At 49.7% G+C, this 22048-nt stretch overlaps 1 protein-coding gene across 1 annotated transcript in view; it reads left to right on the forward strand.

Annotated features, from left to right (window-relative positions):
* Positions 1 to 6926: 6926 nt before the first annotated feature.
* The window catches only part of Wnt5b (Wnt family member 5B), a 94512-nt gene continuing 79390 nt past the window's right edge, over positions 6927 to 22048 (forward strand). The window contains exon 1 of the mRNA XM_074076372.1: positions 6927 to 7006. Coding sequence (XP_073932473.1) covers positions 7001 to 7006 — 6 coding nt within the window. The 5' untranslated portion in view covers positions 6927 to 7000. The remainder of the gene's footprint in view (positions 7007 to 22048) is intronic.

A 22048-nucleotide genomic window follows, 5' to 3' on the forward strand; every position in this document is an offset into this window, starting at 1 on the left:
TAGGACGATCTGCGGGTACCAGAAGGCCCTGGAGCCTCCCCACCTTCCCAGGGCCCTGAGCCCTCCCCTCTACTCACAGGCTGGGGGCCTTGAACTCCACCCCTGGATGTGCTAGGTTTTGCTGTGAGACTGGTAGTTTTGTTTCCACAAATTCTTACTTAAAACACACCACAGAGAGCAGCAGAATAAATAGGCAGGCGGGAGGCAGGTATGTCACCAGGCTGTGAGAAAGGCAAGGTGAAATTAAAAGGCGAGCAGGAGTCTGCTTCAGCACTTTACAGCAGGGCGAGGCTACCGGCGGGCCTCCCCGCCTCCCCATGGGCCAGCTGCCTCTTGCCCCGGCTTTCCTACACACTGCCCTCCCATCCACTCAAGTCAGCACCTCCAGGAGCTTCTAAGCCTGTAAAAGCCAGAGTACTTGTCTGTTCATCGTTCTCGAATCCAAGGTGTTCAAGGTGCACATTTGAAACTTGAAAGGAAAATTACTGGATGTAATTTCCGTCTCTTTGCTAATAATCGTCTTTATCTCAACTTCCTTATTATGGTCAGTGCCTGGAGTCTCAGGAAGGGTTTCTAGGAAGGAAGGAATGTTGGTGTCTAATTAACCTTGTAGCTGATTGCTTTTTTTGGTACTGGGGATTGAACCTAGAGTCTTACATTTGCCAGGCAAGCACTGTAACACTTGAGCCATGCCCCAACCTCTCCTTCCCCTTTTTTTTGTATTTTCTTTTTGAGATGGTTTTGCTGACTTTTGCCTCAGCTGATCTCAAACTCACAGTCTTCCTGCTTCTACCTTCCAAGTAGGTGGGATTATAGGCATGTACCACCACTCTTGGCCAGATTGCTATTTTCTATGAATTAAAAAAAAAAATTTTTTTTAGATAAGGTCTCCCTATGTAACCTAGCTTGATGTTGAACTCCTAGACTCAAGCAGTCCTCCTACCCCAGCCTCCCAAGTAGCTGGCACTACAAGTGTTTGCTAACATATTTTAAAACTTCAAGGATTAACGAAGACTGCTGAAGTTATTTATGTAGTAGGACCCAGAGTGAAAACTATTAGAGAATAAGGGCAGTGATGGGCAAAATGCCCTCAACTTAAAATTGAATGGTCAACAATTGGGGTGGCCTGTTTTAATGACAGTCTCACTTAGCTCACTCATCTCTCTCGGGATAGAACCCTTTTTTCTCCAGCTCCACACAGGGGCTGTTCAGCAAAGGTTCCTAGGTCACAGAAGGGAATTTAGTTTATAAATGAGAACTATCCCTTCTCTTGAGATGCTTGGGTCACTTGTGGGTTTCCTTTGTTGCCCTTGTTAGGACCATTTAGCTTTCGTTCCCTGTGGCAGAAACTGAAATCTAGTCTGGGTACAGGAAGACAAAGGAGGAAGAGAGCAGGCCAGTGGTGCCTCAGGGCTTCACCCACCTGCTACGTCACTGCAGAGCACTGGGAGCAAATCTGCCAGAGCCCCTGGTCCTCCCGGGGAGGGGGAGAGGGTGGCTCTCCCAAGGTTCCATTGGAGAACAGCTCAGACAGACACTCTGTGGGTAGCTGGAATCCCATAGCTGAGTCTCAACCTGAGGATCAGAAGGACAGGTAAGTAATTAAAAGTCACAGATAGCAGCTGCACCGGAAGGTTGAAGGTGTCCCCTAAGAGACGGCATCTATTTATCTATCTATCTATCATCTATCATCTATCTATCTATGTGGCACTGGGATTCGAACAGGGCTTTGCACTTGAGCCACACCTCCAGCTCTTTTTGCTCTAGTTATTTTGGAGATGGGGTCTGACTTTTTGCCCAAGCTGCCTGGACCACGAACTTCCCATTTTATACTCCTGCATAGTCTGAATGACAGGAATGCACCACCACACCCAGCTTTTTTCTGTTGCAATGGGGTGCTGCTAAGTTTATGCCCAGCTAGCCTCAAACCGAGATCCTCCATCTGGAGTATCCCAAGTAACTAGGATTACAGGCATGAGCTACCAGTACCCAGCTAAGAAACTGTATTTAAAATCCAATCCATTGGTGCCCTATGAAACATACCCCCCATCCCGCAAATGGAGCTGTCTGTACATACATGACCTTGAGACACCTGCTGGTCCCCTGGCATAGGTGTGATGTGTCTTCCATGAGGGCCTGGGAGTCTGGTTACTCCTGATAGCTGCTGAGCTGCTGGGGCAGTCAGCTCACTGACTGCTTCCCCAACCTCCCTAAAGGCCTCCCCTCTGTGGTCCTCATGGGCCCTGGAAAGGGAGGCAGGAGGCCCCACACTGGAATGCTGGAGCCCAGCAAGCGAGCTGCAGCCTCCCTTCCTCCCTACTTCAGGGAGGGGAGATGCTTAGCCAGGCCTACAGACTGACTAACTGCCTACCCCACTCTGTGGCCTCAAGTGTGCCCCAGTGACCCTCCTGTGCTCTCAAATCCCTTCTCCCTTTTCCTTAAACTTGGAGGTGTTATCTTCATCATCTCTCCTGGCCCTGACCCCTGACCCTGGCAGCCTGGCTTTCATGTTTATCAGCTTACTTCCCTGAACCTGGATCTCTAGCCACCTGACCTCTAACCCCCTTCCAGGTCCCTATTTCTTGCTGTCAACACTTGAACTCCCCGCTGACATTCAAAACTGAATGTACATGAAGTCAAAGTCATTGTCTTCCACTCACAACTCCATCTTGGACTCAATCATAGATTGCTGAGCTCTACAAAGAGCACAGAGAGTGGAAGTGGCCTGATGGAGGTAAACCAGCTCCTCAGGATGGGTGGGAGGAGAACCTCGCCAGGGTCTTAGCACCAGGGACATCAGTTTTATTTCTACTTGCTCCTGCTATTTGGGCCCTACCATGACAGCAAGCTCCTTGGAATCGGGCATTCAGGTCAGGTCTCTACTTCCTCCTTACTATCCCTCTGTATAGACACACAGGGATGTTAGAACCTCAAAAGAAAGATGATGTTTCTTGCTGATCACAATGCCAAACAGCCAAGTGGCAGTCAGCTTCTGAGCAGGACCATATTTGGTCACACATCCTCATCTTTTCCTTATGGAACCTCGACAAGTGATGAAATGATGAAACCCAGTCAGCTGCAGTCTCTAGTTTTGCACCCCCCCTTTTTTTTTTTTTAAACAAAGTCTCCCTATATAGCCTAGGCTGGCCTCAAACTCCTGCTTCAGCTTTCCTAGTGCTGGAACTATAGGCAAGTGCTGGGATTATAGGCACGAACCACCATACCTGACTAGTTTTGTCAATTTTTAATGATACCTTCAGCTACATATCCTAGGTATGTGTGAAGCAGCAATTCATTAAAGGAGTAATTTAGGACTCTGTCTTCTCTTAAGGAAAAAAAAAAACAGGCATTAAAATTCAAGAGTCAAAGGATGGAGAGCCAAGGGAAAAGCAAGTCATGTCTAAATAGTAATAATAATACAGTTATTTAAAGACATCACATTTCTACTATCCTTAAGAGACAGGTGCTTGGTTTCTTTACCTAAATTACAGGACTCAGTCCTCCCATTCCACAAGGTAGGTGGTTTGACCACCCCAGTCTTTCAGATGAGAAAACCGAAACGTAGCAAGATGAGTGACTTGCTGTCATCACACAGGCTGTGGGTACGGATTTCCCCTGCAGGCTGTCTTGGGCTGGCCAGCCCAGCAAGCACCCTAGGTCTCCTCCCTGGAGGGGACTAGCCTTTCGGGGGAGAGGTGGTCAGAGAGCCCTTCTAGCCAGACCATTTTGATGGATCTCAGTGAAGATGCAAATGGAAAAGCAGCCCACGCAACAGCTAAGCCCAAGGTAGACACTGGGTGCTCAGAACAGACTCGTTTCTCTCTCTGCTTTTATAAAAATTCCTTCTTGCTGCTAGCATCTTAGAATGAGCAAACTGCAGAGCCAGGTTAAAAAAAAGTCCTGCTAATGGAGTTTTCCTCAGCAGAACTCCCTTGATCCAGGCATCCCCAATTATCTGAGCTGTTGGGAGTCTGTGGGGTAATTTCTGGGTAGTGTCTGGACAGTGGGTCAGATTCTGACAGTGTTTGAAAGCCCTTGTTCTTAGAAAAACAGTGATTTCTATGGACCAGCCACAGAACCAGAAGAAAATGAGCACGGGATACCAAGGGCGCTAGAGGTCAAGTGTCTGTGAAATCGCTGCGGGCTGAGGCCTTGTTCTGGGCTTTGAAGGTTTATCAGGCTGCTTGCCCAGGAACTTTTCTGTGTATCCTAAACAAACTCTTTGCAAGGGGGTAGAGAAGCAGCCAGGGGTGACGTAGAGGACTGTCCACAGCAGGGTGCTTTTCTCCTCCCACCAGGACCACAATGCTGGCCAAAGCTCTTCCTTCTGGTCTTGGAAACAGAGTGACTGATCTAAGAACGCACTGCCTGGGGGCCTAAGAAGGCCACCAAGAGCTAAGGACATAGAGGAGTCTCCATCTCTTCTATAGACTTTCCAGCTTGGAAGGGACCCTGTGTGTGGCTGGTGGCCTAGAAGGCATGACCAGGAGGCAGGGGCAGTGTCTCCGGTAAACAGAAAAGGAATCATTAAACATTCCTATAGGGACCAATATTTTTTTCCTTTCTCTTTTCCTTTCTCCTTTCCTTTCCTCCCTCCCCTCTTTTTAACCACACACACTAACTTGGGATATGTTTAATTTGGGAAGGAAGGCCAGAGACCCCATCCGGCACTGATGGACACAGTACGGGTAAGGTCTCAGCTCCCTGTGGGGTGCAGACTCCCTAGCAGCACCGTGACTCAAGCAATGGGGCCTTCGCCCCTCGGCTTGGGTCCAGGGCCCAGGCTGTGTTCTTTGCTCAGTGCTTCCCACAGGTGCCGCTGTTTGGCTCATCTTGGACGAGGGAGGGAGGTTGGGAACTTGCTGGACATTGAGCTGGGATTGCTGTCATCTGTCACTTGCTCTCATTGTGGGTTGCCAGTTTAGGGCCAGGCAAAGTCACCCCTGTGTTTCATTCTAGGCTTCAAGTTAGAGGTTTTCCTCCTCACACACTATTTCTCTAGACTTTAAGCTTCCTCAGAGTGGGAACTGACTTCAGTTACCCTGGTGCAGTGAATCCCCAGATTGCCCCAGGCTGTATTCTGGAGCTATCGGGGTCTCTTTTCCTTGACCTCCCACGAAGACCCTAACCCCAGAACCAATGCTTCACTCAAGGAAGACAGGAACTGAGCCTATGAGGAATTTCACAAAGTGGACTCAAATCTTTTATGCATTAGACAGCTCTCCGTGTCCCATCTGTCCCCAAAGACAAAGCCTTAAACTGGCTTTCTCAGTGAGGGCGACCCCCACAACAATCATAGGCCATTCTTTTATGCTTGCTGGACAAGGTCTCATAAACCCCATTCCCTCCAGAGTGCGAAAAGTCACAGTGCATCTCCGGCCCACAGCAGCACAAACCTAAAGGGGACTTTCCTGCTAATTAGTGGGGCATTCACTGAAACAGACCTTTCCGTCCTTATTGTAAAACTCCAGGACAATGCCTCCAATATGGTGGGCTCCAGGTCCCCTCCATTCTCTGACACTCGCTGCTGCCCCTGCCCCCTGCCCCCCTGAAAGGGGAGGGGCGCTGTCAACTTCTACCTTTACTAATTAAGAAAAGGCACAGCCTGTGGTGATTACTATTGTCCTTTACCCCTTACTGTACTGCATGCAAAGATTTCTTTAGGAGGACAACCTCCACCTCACTCAGGGAGGACACTGGGGTTTGCAGAATGTAAAAGAAAAGACAGTTGGAAGGGGGCTTCAAATCATGCTGGCTGCACTTGGTTGGCACTAGGGTCCAGCCTAGAGTTTGACTCCTGCCTCCTGGCACGTCTGCTAACTCCTTCACCTCCTGAGGCTGTGTGGCAGCTTACCCACACGAACTGGTAGGTGATCTTCTAACAGGACGTGGGGACCTCAGTAGCAGTATTTAAACTTGGCTCTGAGCAGAGGTCAAACATTGGACTCTAGTGACCTTTACAGGCTAGGACCGTGGGCTGGTCACGGCGCTGTTATGTGCCTCAGTTTCCCCATGAAAGTCGGGGGAATAATTCAGCTTTAAATCCACGACAGAAGCCTTTCCCAGCGGAAACCTCCCCACATCGGCTTTCCCAGTGTGTGCCCGGGACCTGGGTTTTGGAGAGTTCCCGCGTCATTCTGCATCTTTAGGGTCTCAAGGGAGGATAAATGGCCTGACCGCGCTCCACGGAAACAGGAGATGTTGACGTGGTCTCCGCTCGCAGAGCCTCCAGGAGCTCGGTGGCCCGGGGTGGGCGCTCGGTCAGGGCTGCTGACCCATGAGGACAGGTCCCCTGGGTCCCTTCGGAGGACCGGGTGGCGGGCCGGGCTCCGGGGTGCGCAGCCCCGCGTCGGGGCCGGGGCGGCGGGAGGCAGGTGCGGAGGTCACGGTCCCAGCGCGGGGAGGCGCCCTCGGGAGGGGTGTCGCGGGCTCGGCGGGGCCGGCGCGGCTGCGGGGGGCGGGGAGGCGGCGCGGGAGGCGGGGCGGAGGGCGCGGCGGAGCCCCCGGGGTCCGCTCGCCCGCGCCGGCCGCCGCACTGTTTCGGAGCCGCCGCCCGCGCCGCCCGCAGCCAAGTCGGGGCCGAAACTCGCCCGGGTCCCGCGCTTCGGAGGACAGCGCGCGGCGCAGCGGCGACCCACGGCGGCGGCCCGAGCGGGCGCCCAGGGCGCAGGGCCTCCCCGCGGCTCGGCCCCCCTCCGCACCTCCACTCGTCCCGCCCGCCCAGCCGAGCCCGGCGCCCCCCAGGCGACAGGAGGGAGCGCGCGCGCCCGGGGCCGGGACCGTCCGGGCCGGCGACTCCGGCATCCCGGGGCCTCGGCGGGACCCCCGAGCGGGGCGCGCCCGGCGGCGGATGAGGAGTCGGGGGCGGCTGCCCGAGCGGCCCGCACGCTGAGAGGAGCGGCCAGGGCTCCCGGCCGCCCCCTCCCCCCCCTCGGGTCCCCGCGACCAGCCACGCGCGGCGCGACGAGCCGGAGCCCGCGGGCCTGACGAGCGGCGGGACATGCAGGTAAGCGCCGCTGCCCCGCCGCCCACCAAACTTCCGCGCGCTGGGTCCGCGGCGTGGGCTCAGGTGGCGGGAAGGGAGCGCGAAGGCCGGGGAGAGTCGCCCGGGCCGGCTAGCGAACAAAGCTGGGGCCGCCGGGCTGTCGCCGCGCCGTGCCGCGGAGGGCGCGCTCCCGGCGCGGGCAGGTAGGGCGCGGGGCCGCTTCGGCGTCGCGGAGACGCGGCGACCCCCGGCGTGCGCTGCCCGCGGTTTCTCGCTCCCTTTCGCGGGCTTGGCCCGGCCCCGCGCGACTCGGGCGGGGACTGCAGATGGATCGCTTTAAACGCCCCCCCCCCACCGCCCCCCCCCGCGACGAGCGTCGCTTTGGTGCCTGAGATCCTGCCTGGGGCCCAGCAGGTCCAGCCCTGGAGGTGATGGTGCTGTCTGCTCTCTTGGATTTCACCCCTGCGCCCCGGAGAGCTGAGAAGCCACCGCTTTCTCTCTCCATCCTCTCGGGAAGCTGGGCTGGGCTGGGGCGATGTCTTCTTGGCTAAGCTACTTGGTCAGAGCCAAGGTTCCTGGATGTTGCATCCTGCGAATCACTGAGACAGACGATTCCTTGTGATTGGTTTTGTTCTGCACGGAGGGAAACTGAGGTAGCTCAAGCCCTGGTGGTTACTCGGGGAGAGGACAGTTTGCCCTCCCCCTTATCAGGATCCTTCTTAACTGCGTTGGCCACCTGGCCATGTTGGCAAGGCTTTCAGCGATTGTCACCCTGGGCAGTTTCATTCTGGTACCTAAAGGAGAGAGGCTCAGGGTCATGTTACCAATCCCCTGAACTGCTACAGTCGCCACCAAGGAATGTGCCCACTTGCCACAGCAGCAAAGGGACATCTGTGCAGGGGCGGAAGACTCAGCAGGGTAGAGTCAGGCTCCTAGCCAAATACTAGCACTCACCAGACCCAGGGGAAGCTTTGGGTGTCTCCTTCTGTGGTTGGCCCCTGAGGCAGCACAGGGCCCCAGAAGCAGGGACACCTCCTCAGAAAGCCTGAGAACCCTTCCCTGCACCCAGCCCCTCCTGAGGTCGGCTTCACTCCTTCAGTGGGGGAGTTTACTTATCAAAGGCAAGACTGGTCTCAGGCACAGAGGGTAGATACCAGGCCCAGAGCCTGCACCCGCAGGCTTGTCCAGGCCCTCACACAAGTTCTGGCAAACACACTGATCCATTAGAGGTGAAAGGCTGGGTGGTGGTTTTCTTCCATTTCAAAATAGTGTCTGTTCCATCCATGACACAGACCATTTGTAGTTTTAAATAGCAAGGAGGAGGACTTCCTTGGGGCACTGTGAGGAGGGATGTGGCACTGTGAGGAGGGATGTAGCGCTGAGGGGGTCTTCATGGTGTCAAGTGCAAGAGCCCAAGCAAAGAGTAGTAGCCAAAGCCAAGGTGTCTTAGCAACAATGCTATTAGGTGGCCCTGACAGCAGGGCGGGTAAGAAAGGAAGTAAGGGACCTAAAGTGACAGTATCTGGATAAATCCCTAAGGTTAGTTGAGAGCTGTGCCCTCCCTCCTTTTTTCTCTGTTCTTAAAAGACAGAGAGTGGACTGTGTGGTCTGCCTGAGGGGGAAGCTGGAGCCAGGCTTGGAGGAGTGTGCTGGCCTTTTTCTACCCATAGGTTTCCCACTTTCCCAGGCTCTGGTATTTGAGTAAGAGAGTGATGGTGTAGGTGTGTGTGTGTGTGTTTGGGGTGTGTGTGTGTGTGTGTTTGGGGTGTGTGTCCAGGGTGTATGAAACCAGTTCCTACTTCAGTGAATTTGATTTTAATGTCTCTGGTTGGTTTGAAACAATCCTGTCCTAACTTTTTTCTATCCAAGAAGCATGAATGAAAGGGATAGTGCTGGGGTGTAGCTCAGTGGTAGAGTGTGTGCTTAGTGTGCTCAAAGCCCTGGGTTTGATCCCTAGCACCAATAATATAATAATAATAATAACAATAATATAATAAGGTTCAATTTCCTGTTCAATAACAATAATGATAATAGGATATTCCCCAAATTGCTGGGTGCCATATACCGTGAAAAGAAAAAAAATCTGGGATTGTTCTTCACCTGTGTGTTCCACTTTCCTTTTACTCTAGTGACAACTGGAAGGTTTTTGTTTGTCTGCAGTGCTGGGGATCAAACCCAGTGCCTCATGCACTCACACTAGTGAGTGACTCACACGCTAGTCAAGAGCTCCATGGCTGAGCTGCAGCTCCAGTCCAAACACATTTTTTTATTTTAAAGATTTTGTTATTTGCTCTTCTTCGAGAGGGGCAGAGGGCCAGGCTGGTGTGTTCTGATTTTTTACTTCTAGGCTAGTTCTACTGGTCCCTGGATTGCCACAGCTGGGCATCTGAGGCATGGGGGGGGGGGCGGACATTACATGATGTGACAGTCCTCCCCTTCTCTGAAACAGAAACCAGCAAGAACAAGAAAGTTTTACATCCACAGTTCTGATTTTGTTTTCTCTGGCTCCTTTTCACACCACCTGTCATTTATCTAATCTCCCAAACAGTTCCTTAGACTTCGCCTTTGTTCCAGCCCCATACCTGAATACAGTTCTTGGAGTTGTTGTGCTGTATTTTTTTGTTGTAACTCCATCAGGTCTCTTGTGACAGCAGTAGGTATAAAAATCCCCAAGTGACAGTGGCAAGAGCATATGGGAACTCCTTTCCGTGTCAGGGCATCCTTGGCTGTTTTCTATGGAGCATCTTCAGCCTATATCCAGGAGTCCACAAGAATTCAGAACATAGGTTCTGTGATAAACATGACCAGGCCTGATCCTTTCTTATCTGAGTACTTGTTAAAGTAAAAATAACCCTCTGTCCTCTCTGAGGTGTAGCCTGTGTGCTCCCCTGGCAAGATGCTGGTGGAGCCCTGAAAATGGATGTTCTGGCTGGACTTTTCCCTTTAGCAAGAAATGCCCCTGACACCACAGAGCAGGTGGTTGCTCTACTCCTACTAAGCCCTCTGCACTCCTGGGCAGCTGTTTACCTGGCTAAATTTAATCTTCCACCCCCTGCATCCCAGCTTGACCCACTGGCTCGCCGTCTGGTCTGGCCACTGGGCTGGCTGCTGTGGCTGTGTTTCCTGACTTCTTCTCCCCTGTGGTTGCAGTTTGGACTTTTTGTGCAGCCTGAATCCTCTTCCAGACTTTCTAAAGTTGGTCTCTCCTCCTGACTTCTCCACCCATGCATGTGGCTTTCTTCCCAACTCTTCGCTCTAGGGTGATTCAGAACCTGGTTCTGTGCTGGTGAGAGCCTCTCTCCCTTGACCCTTCCTGATGTCAGGCAGGTTTTAGAAAAACTGTACTCAGGTTGCTATTCCATGGGTCCTGAGGCTGTCATCGTTACCCAGCCTCTGCTAGGCTCGGGGTCCCCTCTGCTTGCAGAGTGCTGTGGCCCAGGCCTGGGCAGAAGGCAGACTGTGGAAGGCCAGAGGTGTGTCCCATGGAGGGAAGGGGAGAGGAGGCCTGTCACTTTCACAGTTACTGTTTCACCAAGCGTGGTCTCGCAGGCAGGCTTTGTGGTCACACTGGAGGCTCAGGTTAGACTCCTCTCTTTGGACTCGGGCCTGGCAAGGGCCTCTGCGGTTAGCTGGCATCCCGAGGATTATGAGGCTCTGTCTGCAGCTTCGGCTGACTCGGGGGCTGTCCTAGCGGTCCTGGAGGGGAAGCACCAAGTCTATTCTTATAGTGTGCAGTTCTCTCTCCTCTGTCGCTTCTTTGAACCCCAGAAATGCAGGCTCCTAAATGGTTGCCTTGTCCGTATAAAGGGCCAGAAGTAGATTTAGTGAGGCTGGGCTTGGGTTGAGGAAGGCAGTGACTTAGAAAGTTCTTGGTTTACAAACCGCAGCCCCCAAAAGTCACTTGAAAGTTATCTGCAAATGTTCAGTTGTTAGATTTGCTCTGAGGGAAGGCGAGGGGGTGAAAATAGACAGTAATGCAACATAGAAAGTAGCAGTTTTTCTGCCAGGAGCTGGTGGCTCTTCCACTCACTGAGGAGCCTCACTCTGCCCTCCCACTTCCAGAGGGAGGCTCAGGATTAAAGGTAAGAAGCCATGGCAGTCCCAAGCTTCTGGGCTCTTACTGTCACTCCTGCATGTGTGGTCTCTCCTGAGCCAGGGGACAGACTGGGGCAAGAGGCCAGTGCACCCCACCTGTTTCTCTTACTCGCAGATGGCAGGAGGCGGTTGTTGCTGGGGGAGGTTGGAGCTGCTGTCCTAGAGTCATCTCAAAGGTTATCTACTTCACCATATTTGTTAAGAAGTTTCTCCTGGGAAAATTTAAGCAATGAATTACTAAATACTTTGTGGAAATCTTGTTTGGAGTTGAGACCTGCAATCAAGGGAAAGAAACCCTCAAGGAAGATTGTAGGAAAGTTTAGAAGATGGACAGGCAGAACAGGAGCTGGTACGCCATGGATGAAGGGGTGCTCTGAACTATACCAGCAGGACGTGCCCTGCGGCAAAGTCTGGTCAGGTGGTTGGCCCAGGTGTGAATCCCAACACTTGCCAGCTGTGTGTCCTTAGGCCACGCAGGACATCTGACCCCTCTGTGCCTCACTTTCCTTACTTGTGAGCTGCAAACAGAACCTTTAGACCTACCCCGTGTTGCTGAGGCCTGTGGTGTGGGGGATGCCCGGAGACCATGCTTTGCGGGACTCCACCACGGCCATGACGATGGGGAGAACTCCCTTGCCGACTTGCTTTGCACTAAAGATGGAGGCAGCTGGGGCTGGGGTGAGGCAGCGGTAGCAGAGCACTGGCTCGAGGTCCTGTGTTCCATTCTCAGCATAGGCAAACAAACAAAAAAAAAAGATAGTGGCTGCTTTATGTGGTCACCACTATGTTGGCATGTGTTACCAGTTCTCAAAGGAAATGACCTTCACGGACATCAACTATGTCCAGTCAGGTGTAGAAGTCATTTTGATCATTATAGGGGCGTGAACAGAGGTTTGGAGAATGACAGGGAGAGGACAGATGCTCACAGTAGCTGTCATGAGGGAAAAAAGAGCTTTCAACAGGAGAGCTGGATTCTGATGGGATCCTGGATGACTGAGAATGGATCAAGTCCCTGGGAGAGAAGGAAGGGGTCCTGTGGCCCCATCTCAGATACAGCTGTTGTTTTAAGTAAGCCATTGCTGAGACATTCCTTATGTTTGCAAATCACTCCAAATCTGAACATGTTGAGCCAGGTATGGTGGTGTACACCTGTAGTCCAGCTACTTGGGAGGCTTAGGCAGGAGCACAGGAGTTTGAGGCCAGCCTGGGCAACAGAGTGAGACTCCATGTCCAAAACAAAACAAAACAAAATAAAACTTACCTCGAGTTTTCTAATTTGTAAGAAGGTGATTTCTGTGAAGTCCCATCTGAAATCAGCTTCAAATACACAGAGGTGGATCGGGTTGGATTGTTCTGCTTCCTCCAGGCTGGGGTCTGCCTGCTGCTGTGAGATGGACAGCATGTTGTGGGAAGAAAAATTGAGGGTGTGTGCTCAGGTGCCCCAGGAGCCAAGCCGGTAGCTGAGGGAAAGCAGGGGCCTTCAGGTACAATTGGGAAGAGCTGGGCTGTAGATCATTATAGAGTGCTTGCCTAGCATGCACAAGGCTCTAGGTTCCACCCCCAGCATTGCCTGTGTGTACACACATGCACACACACACACACACACACAAAACTGGGAAGGGGGGAGCATGCCCTATAGCTGACCTAGGAGTACAACCTCCCCATACCCAGAAGCACTTGAACTCATATACTCAAACTTCACTGAGTCAGCCCTACCTGTGGGTGTCAGGCTGGATGCTGTTGGGGTCCTTCCATCAGTGACCATGTAGCATCCTTGAAGCTGGGGAGGCAGGGGACCTGCAGTTGACAAGTGCTCAGTAATACCTGTTCTTGTGACCTTAGGGCAATGAACTTTGTAGATTGTATAGCATGTTCCTTGCTAGGAATGACGCCTTTGCCTAGTAGGTATGCCATCCTCATTGGTTTTCTGTTGATGATTGAATTATTCACACAACAAATATTGATTCAGGTATCTCCCAGGTACCGGGGAGATAAGTGTCCCTTGAACTCTGGCTGTAGTCACTTCTGCTACACACAAACCCCTGAGCCTGGCACCCTCCCACACACTGAGCCTCACACCCATCTTGTGACCCTGCACTTTGAAGGTGGTTTGGGACATAGTAGAGAGCAGGATTGCAGACAGAAGGGGAAGCCAGAGGAAGCTGGCCAGGCACCGGTGAGAGGCCCAGAGGCATCGGTGCCATGACAGAGGGGTACACTTCACCATGTGTGGGATCAGACTGAGAAATGGTGGAGGAACCAGACTTGGAGTCCCCGGGAGCTCAGGCTTCAGTCACTGCTGACTGAGATGGGTTGTCATTCCAGGCGGCTAGCACTATCACCTGCTTGTCTTTGTGGTCCCAGTTTGCCCAGCACCAGTCTCCAGTAGAGCTTATTGAGTATACTTTGGAAAAGTTCTGCAGTTGCCAAGGCAGGCACCCAGTCACTTCCTCTTCCCATGGTCTTCCCTGGTCTTCCCAGGTACCTCATTCTTCTTCCCTTCCCTGACCCTGGTGTAGTTTCCTGGTTTCCTTTCTGCGGAGTGTGATGGCCTTATTCTAAAGCCAGGCTTCTAAGCCTCTGTGCCGTGGATATTTGGGGCCTGACAGTTCATCGTTGAGGAGGCCATCCTGTGCACTGTAGGGTGTCTGCTAACTTCCCCAGCCTCTACCAGATGTTTGTAGAAGCCTCATCCCACTGGTGGCAACCAGAGATGTCTCTAGACTCTACCAAATGTCCCCTGGAGTGGAAAGGAGGCAAGACCCCTTGTGGTTAAGGACTACTGTTCTGAACTGTCTCTAATTCTTTCCTGACAACCTTTCCTTATTTTCAGTTCCCCCCACTTTGCATCCTAACTCTGAGTGGCTGCCTGAGTGTGGGTGCCATGGAGGAGCTGGGAATGATGGCAGCAGCATTCTCGCCAGCTGCTTGTGCTTGGTCCACCTGCCAGGGTCCCTCCCACCATATTTCCAGATGAATTCACCAACAGCCATCCTGCTGTTTAAACCGGGTCCCCAGTGAGGGAGGTGTCTGGAAGTTTTGTCACTTACTGTGCAGTTGTTTGATTAGAACACTGGCCTTGATGACGTAGTCTAGCGGTGGTTTTTAAGCTTTAAAAAGTCTCCATCCTCCATCTTACTGTCCCCTGTCCAGGAGAGAGCATGTGGCTTTTTGGGTCAAATGGGCCTGGGTTTGAGTATCGGCTCAGCCATTTGTAACTGACTAACTTACCCTGGCTTTTCTGAAGTCTGGTTTCCTTATCTTTTACGCAGGGATAATAATGCTCCACTCACAAGATTACTCTGAGAATTAAATGTGATAATTTATGTGAATCAGAGTGGTGTCCACACCACTGGTGCACACAGGGCCCAGTTGAGAAGTTGTCCACAGATCTGCTCAAACGCCTACTCAGTGCTTTATGGGAAAGAATTGAGGGTTTTGTTTTGTTTTTTTTTTTTTTTGATGCTACTGATGTTTGAATTCAGGGCCCTGTACTTGCAAGGCAGGTGCTCTATCACTTGAACTTTGTCCCCAGCCCTTTTTGCTTTGGTTATTTTTGAGATAGGCTCTCATGTTTATACCCAGTCATGTTTGAACTGTGATCCTCTTACTTATGCTTCCTGCAGCAGCTGTGATGACAGGATGGGTGGTCACCGTGCTCAGATTTTATTGGTTGAGATGGGGGTCTCATGATCTTTTTGCCCAGGCTGGCCTGGAACTCCCATCATCCTGATCTCCTCCTGAGTAGCCATGCCTGGCTAAGATTTGAGTGTTTGTTTATTTATTTATTTATTTTTTGCAGTGCTGGGGTTTGAACTCAGCCTACACCTTTAGTCACTCCGTCAGCCCTTTTTTGTGATGGTTTTTTTTTTTTTTTTTTTTTTTGAGATAAGGTCTTGTGAACTACTGCTTAGAATCACAATCCTCTTGATCTCTGCCTCCTGAGTAGCTAGGATTACAGACAGGCATGAGCCACCAGCACCCGGCCTTGACTGTTTTATAATTTGAGCTATTCACTGATATGACAGCTTCTTTTACTAGGCTCCTGGGGATTCCTGGAAAGACCTCCCACACTGAAGGTTGGCACTGGGATGGCAGAAATGATACTTTTGTCACCTGTGATGCTTTCCCCAGGGACAGTCCTAGTGCTCAGTCTTGTTGCTACTTGATGAACTGAAAAGGTTTCGATTGCCAGCGTGTGAAAGCTGGTCTTGAATTACCCTCTGCATCAGTGCCAGTGCACATTTAATATATCAGAGATCAGCATGCATCTTCAAGTCAGTGTGGTTTAATTGGGAGTACTTATCTTTCTTAGAGGTAGAAAATAATGATGCATTTTGGAAGCAGTAGTGTCTCATATTCGGTGAAATACGGTAATGTCCTTGATCACTGTTTACTAAGGTGGCTTGATATCATTTCCTGATGCCTACCTTGATGCTTCCTTGGAAATGTGCTTCCGACTTTGCTGGCTGAAATATTTAGAGTGTCACCTCGAGGCTGAGCATCTATTGACTAAGAGTTAAAACTGGGGCAGGAGGTTCTAGGCCAACTAGATGCTCCCAGAACCTGCTCCCTGATGCTCGAGGACCCTGGCCTCCTTGCAGCTACCTGGGAATCAGAAGCCTAGGATTTCCACCCTGCCTTGATAGCATCTCAGGCAAGTGAATGAACCACTACAAGTCTCTCCTGCGTAGCCTTTGCCCCACTCTGACCTCACGGATATTAGGATCAAGCGAGACGGCTGGTGAACGTTGTTTACAACAGTGCACAGCACGGTTCCCCGTAGGATGTGCAGAGTGAAACATGACCCAGAGGTTTTTCTAAATCCCCTGACAAAACACAGCCTCAGGTGACTCAGAAGTGATTCATACCTGGCACTTGTCTTCTGATTTGCTCCTAGGAGACAGTCTTTGAAAGCGGTAGAAGCTTGTCTGGTGAGGTGAAATTGTAACCCCAAGCCCCTAGGGATCAAAAAGAAGTTACATTCTATAGACAGAGTACAAGCTTTTTTTTTTTTTCATTTGATACTTCTCTGTTTCACTGTCCGGCCATCAGAAAATATGTCAGATAAACTATTAATGTCAACACAAATGTCATTATCATGAAAGAGAAGGTCTAATCTCTTTACATGTAGAGATTGGCACTGGGTGTAAAGTGCCAGTGCCATCCCAGCTCCCGGGACCGGAGGGCTACGTGACCGCCACACACTGGTGACCTTGGGCAAGTTACCCCAAGGTCTCCTGACCTCAGTTTCCTCACCTGCTCAGACTCTTCAAGGTCTCTTGTAAGGACGAAATGAAACGTGTCCTACAAAAGGACTGAGGTCAAGTGAACTCAGAGCCTCGCACATAACAAGCACCTAGGAGATGTTCTGATTATGCTTCTGAGCAACCGGAAAAAAAATGCTGTCGTACAAATGCCACGCTGGCATGACCAATGGCTTGGTTATGTTTTGGTTACGTAGAGCTGGTGTTATTTTCAAGCTTAAATGTGGCTTTAATAAGTGACACTGGCATGTCAATCCAATAGTAATCTGATTTGAGTAACACTTCAATTTCCAATTGAATTGTTACACTGTAAGTTAAGAAGCGAGGTCAGACCTTACCAGACAGTTCTTCCATATTTCCTTTCAAGTGAGATTCTCCAAGTGGACTGTTAAGGATTCCGTGGGTGGAGGGAGAGTCTTGACAGGCATCCTACGGTTATGCTTTCAAGGGGGCAAAACTGAATTGTGGGAGGTGGTGTCCCATTGCTGTCCCTGGCTCAGTGTGGAGCACAGGCCTCTGAGAAGATGGATGGAAACTTCCCACAGTGTGGGGATCACAAGCTTCTTACTCTCTACACTTTCTGCTTATTTCTTCACCCCTTTACCTTTTGCCACAACTGAATGGCCAGGTTGCTGCTTATTGTTTTGTTTTGTTTTGTTTTTGGCGACACATGCATGCCAGGCAAGTGCTCTTCCTGTGCTCTGCCAATAAGGTACATCCCCCCAGCCCACTTTTTCTTTCTTTCTTTCTTTCTTTCTTTCTTTCTTTCTTTCTTTCTTTCTTTCTTTCTTTCTTTCTTTCTTTTCTTTCTTTCTTTCTTTTTCTTTCTTTCTTTCTTTCTTTCTTTCTTTCTTTTCTTTCTTTCTTTCTTTTTCTTTCTTTCTTTCTTTCTTTCTTTCTTTCTTTCTTTCCTTTCTTTCTTTCTTTTTTCTTTCTCTCTCTCTCTCTCTCTCTCTCTCTCTCTCTCTCTCTCTCTCTCTCTCTCTTTCTTTCTTTTTTGCAGTACTGGGGCTTGAACTCAAGGCCTACACCTTGAGCCACTCCACCAGCCCTTTTTTTTGTAATTTTTTTTTCCGGATAGGGTCTCAAGAAGTATCTGTTCCGGATGGCTTTGGGCCTCGATCCTCCTGATCTCTGTCCCCTGAGTAGCTAGGATTACAGCCGTGAGCCACCAGCACCCAGCCTACTTTCTCTTTTTAATGAACTTTATTTGAAGTGTAACTTACATGCAATAAAACTCACACATGGGAAGTATACAGGTCCATAAATTGGGACAAGTATATAAGCACCTAACACACTGATCCCGTCAAGATATTTCTGCTTCCCCAGAAGCACCCTTGTCCTTAACAACACAGCCACAGGTCAGCACCCCACCAAGCCAGGAACCACTGATCTGATTTGTGACGCTCAGATTAGTTTTACCTGTTCTAGAATTTCACATCAATGGTATTAGACCAGAATTATGGTTCTTTCTTTTTCCTTTTTTTCCTGGTGCACTTGCTAAGGGTGCTCTACCACTTGAGCCATTCCCCTAGCTTTTTTTTTTTTTTCCCTCATGTGGGACTAGAGTTTGAACTCAGGGCTTTGCACTTGAACAGCAGATGCTCTACTGTTTGAACCACACCTCTAAGTTTGTTTTGCTCTTGTTATTTTGGCAATGGGGTCTCGCAGACTTATTTCCTCGGGCTGGCTTTGAACCTCCATCCTCCTGAGCTCAGCCTCCCAAGTAGCTAGGATTACAGGCGTGAGCCATTGGCACACAGCCTTGCTAACTTTTCCTGAGCTACCTGAAACTCATGATCATCCTGCCTCTGCCTCCTGAGTTGCTGGGATTACTGGTATGTCCCCCCACACCTGGTTAACTCGTTTTTCTTTCACCCATTTGTACAGCTTCTTTGGAGAAAGGCCTCTTAGGATTCTTTTCCCATTGCTTTAAAGCTGAGTTTTTGTGTTTTTATTATAGAGATATCAGACACAAGGTTTACAGATTCTTTCTCTTGTTTTGTGGGTGCACTGTTTGTGCCATTAAAGAATGAAGTTTGAAACATTGAGCAGCTAATATAGGCATCGTGCATTAATTATTGATTGAGGAGCTATCCTGGACATATTTGGAAAATCCCATTAAATCATGACAGATTGGCAAAATGTGAATTTTCATGCGTTTGTATACTTTAATCTTTTCTCCTGGAAGTAGAAAATACTGTAAATTGTCTCTGACAGATATCCTTGGGGTTTCTAGTAGCTCAGATGTCCTGTGCCCACAAGCCCCGTCTCACCATTGGCGAGTGGAATGGGGACATTGACCGAACGGGTAGGTCAGGGATTTTCATTGCTTGAGCTTATGCCCACAGTCTTTCTACAGTTTTAGAAGCGAGGGGGGTGAGAGAAAGTCCTCCAAAGATAAAAGTAAACTTTTTTTGGAATGGAAACATTCACCATTATATATGGTGATAAATCTCTTCATTCTCCCAAGATATTCTGTGGGATGTATATATATATACATATATATTGTTTTTTTTTTCAGCACTGAGGATGGAATCCAAGGCTTTGTGCATGCCAAACAACACTCTGCCACTGAGCTACACTCCCACCATTGCCCTTGGTGAATGTCTTCTGAATAAACGTGAATGGAAATTAATTTACTCTTGCATTTCGTGACCCCTCTTAAGATAACTGGAGCTGACCTGTGATCACACAGCTGTCTAATTTGATGCTGGTATCATGTTGAACATTCTGGAAAGCACTCCTGGGAGTCCCGTTTTGGTGACTTGTCTGTCACTGGGGGTGAATCACGTCTCCTGTGCCAGGCTGCTCTTTTCCCCAGCCAGCGACCTTTCGGTTTCTGGGATTCATTTTTTTAGAGCCAGTGATGTGCGATAATGCTGTGTCTGTGTGTGTGTGACTCATGCAAGTTGCTTTGCTCTGCCGTTTGCCCAGTTGTGTGTTGTGTGGTGGTTAGAATGCTTTGAGGAGCTCGGATGAAAGATAGGCGGACGAGCCCCAACTTGAGGAGACCTGGACTTGAACGAGCTGTGTGACCTTAGGCTAATGCCAGCCTGGTGAGCCAGCTCACTGAGGTGGTGTGAGATTCAAACCAAGTACTGTATCTTAGAGCACCTGGCACCATGCTCATTTCTGCACACGAAGTCCCTGGGGAAGGACTTGTGGGTCTCTTCTGCCACCTCTTTGCCTTCTGGAGGTGACCATGACATTGCAAATCAGAATTTGAGAAGACTCACCAGCCCAGGAGTGGCTTGTAAGTGCAGTACCTGGGCGGCCTGGGAGAAGAAACGAGGGGACTAACTTCTTTCTCTTTTGAGGTTTCTGCAAATGTCTCCGGCTGCCAGACTCTGGCCCCAGATTGTTTCTGTGCAGTCCTGTTTACTGGACTCTGTCTCACATGTAACTTCCACCGGATGCCTCCTGTGGTCTCCAGAGATGTGTGAGTCCTGTGTTCTTGACTTGCTGTCGTTTCAGAGCTGCAGGGCCTGTCAGCATTTCAGCATGGCAGATCCTTTTAATCCTTTCGGAGTTTCTCCTTGGCTGTTTCCCTGAGGACACTTTTTCTGTCAGCCACCACATAGGAAACATCCATACATAACCTCAGGTTCAGGATTTAGGAGGGTACGCGAGGTGAAGCGAATGAAATGAATTCCTGTGGGGAGCCGTGTTCCCTCCAGCATACTCTGCACTTTCTTCAGAGGAGAAATAAAAGCCCTTTTTAGGACAGATAACTGGGCAGCGTGGCTCACACCCCGTGTAGAAGATGGAGCTTTTACTGTGTTTGGTTGTGAGGGCAGAAATGAAGCCGGGTGTTCTGAAATGCAGCTGGAGCCTCTCCACGATGCTGCTTGGACCAAGAGCCCCTGCTGTTGAGGTGCATGTGCGATTAGAATTATTTACACAACCGAAGGGACTTTACCCATCGCCTTCAGGAAGACCCTGGCCAGGGACCTCACCTCGGAGAGCCAATATCAGACACTGACTCTGGCCTTTGGCCGTCACCTTTGTCCTTTGGTGTGCACATGAGTTAGCCCCTTGAAGGTCACGTGGACTTAGCTTTACAGTGAGGGCTCATGCTTGGGTGGTTGAGGACCAGAGTCCTCCCTGAAGTTCATCTGGAGTGTGAGCAGCATTGCACATCAGAACCAGGAGTGGTTTGTATGCTGGCATGTCCCCAAGCATACTGGGTGATAGCAAGAAGGGTCACCACTTGGGTGTCTTTCACCACCTCTGTCCAGGCTGCTATAATCAACCGTCCTTTTTCTTTCCCTTTTTCCTTGGTGTCTTTTTTTCTGCCATCCTTTTCAACACAGCAAGTGCAGAGTTAGCTACTAAAAATGCCAAGATGCTGTAATGAGAGGGGCAGTTTTAGATTTTTAATCCAATAACTACTCTCCATTTTGTGGCAAGATGTTCTAACATGACTGAGGCATGATCTCCGTTCTTAGGAAGCTTATGCTATACAGGGAAATTTAAAAAGTATGCACTGTATTCTTGTAAGGTGTTACCGGCTCCAATCTTGGGGAAGTTGCTAAACTTCTCGGTGCTTCCAAACCTCACCTCTAAAGGGGATTATGAGAATTCACCTCCAAGGGCTTGTGAGGTTACTTAAGAATGGAATAAGAATGTTTTTCTTGCAATTTAATGTGTATCAGCTTTTTGAATGGCTACTAAGTCACTGGGGCATGAGTCATAAGTACTTTTTGTTTCAGTGCTGGGGATGGAATCAGAGCCTCATGCACACTGGGCAAGTGTTCTACCACTGGCCTACCCCCCCAGCCCTCATCAACACTTACTGAGTTGTTTGGACTTAACTCCTTCATAAATGAAACTGCTAGGTATTCTTTTGGCCTTGAGACTCCATGTAAAATTTACTGAGCCCCTAAAAGCAGCATGAACCAAGCGTTCATTGGCTGTAAGCTGCCTTTGACTTTATACGATACTTTTATCTATCTATCTAGAACCATGAGCTCGATATATTGCCCAGACTTGTCTCAAACCTGTGGGTTCAAGGAATCCTTCCATCTTAGTCTCCCAAATATCTGGGAGCCTTTCATTTTCTGTATTACAAAGAAAGAAAAATAGTACCAATTACCTGTAAGACAATGCCTGGAAGGTAGTGCCTAGGAACACATGGATTACTCATGCAGTAACTCATGCTTTGCATTTCCTTGTATCTCTTCAAGGGTTCTCCATTTCTCTTGCACGTTGTTTGGTCTGTGATAAGCATATCTTAATAAGAGAGGACCCAGCTTTATCTACCTGGTGGCATTGTCCTGTCCAAGGTCCCATGAGGCTTTGCTTTGCTAGAAAATCTGGAGTTTTGAACATTCTCCCCATGAATACTTGAGTCACTAATATAAATTTTATACTCTGTATTCTGTGTCCATCCCTTCTGTGTACCATTTCAGTGCCAACTTGTGTTGTTATCTTTTTGAAGAAGTGGCAAATAAAGCCAGCAAATATAGTACCAACAATGCACATTGCTCAATTGAAGTGACAACAATTCAAGTGAACAACTGTGATCAAGTTCTGTCATTGAGAGAACATAACAATTCTGCTGCTGGGCACAGTGGCTCACGCCTGTAATCCTAGCTACTCAGGAGGCAGAGATTAGGCGGACTGCGGTTTGAAGTCAGCCTGGGCAAATAGTTCGAGAGATCCTACCTCAAAAAACCCTTCATAAAAATAGGGCTGG

Source organism: Castor canadensis, chromosome 6 (assembly GCF_047511655.1).
Source record: "Castor canadensis chromosome 6, mCasCan1.hap1v2, whole genome shotgun sequence".
NCBI lineage: Eukaryota > Metazoa > Chordata > Mammalia > Rodentia > Castoridae > Castor > Castor canadensis.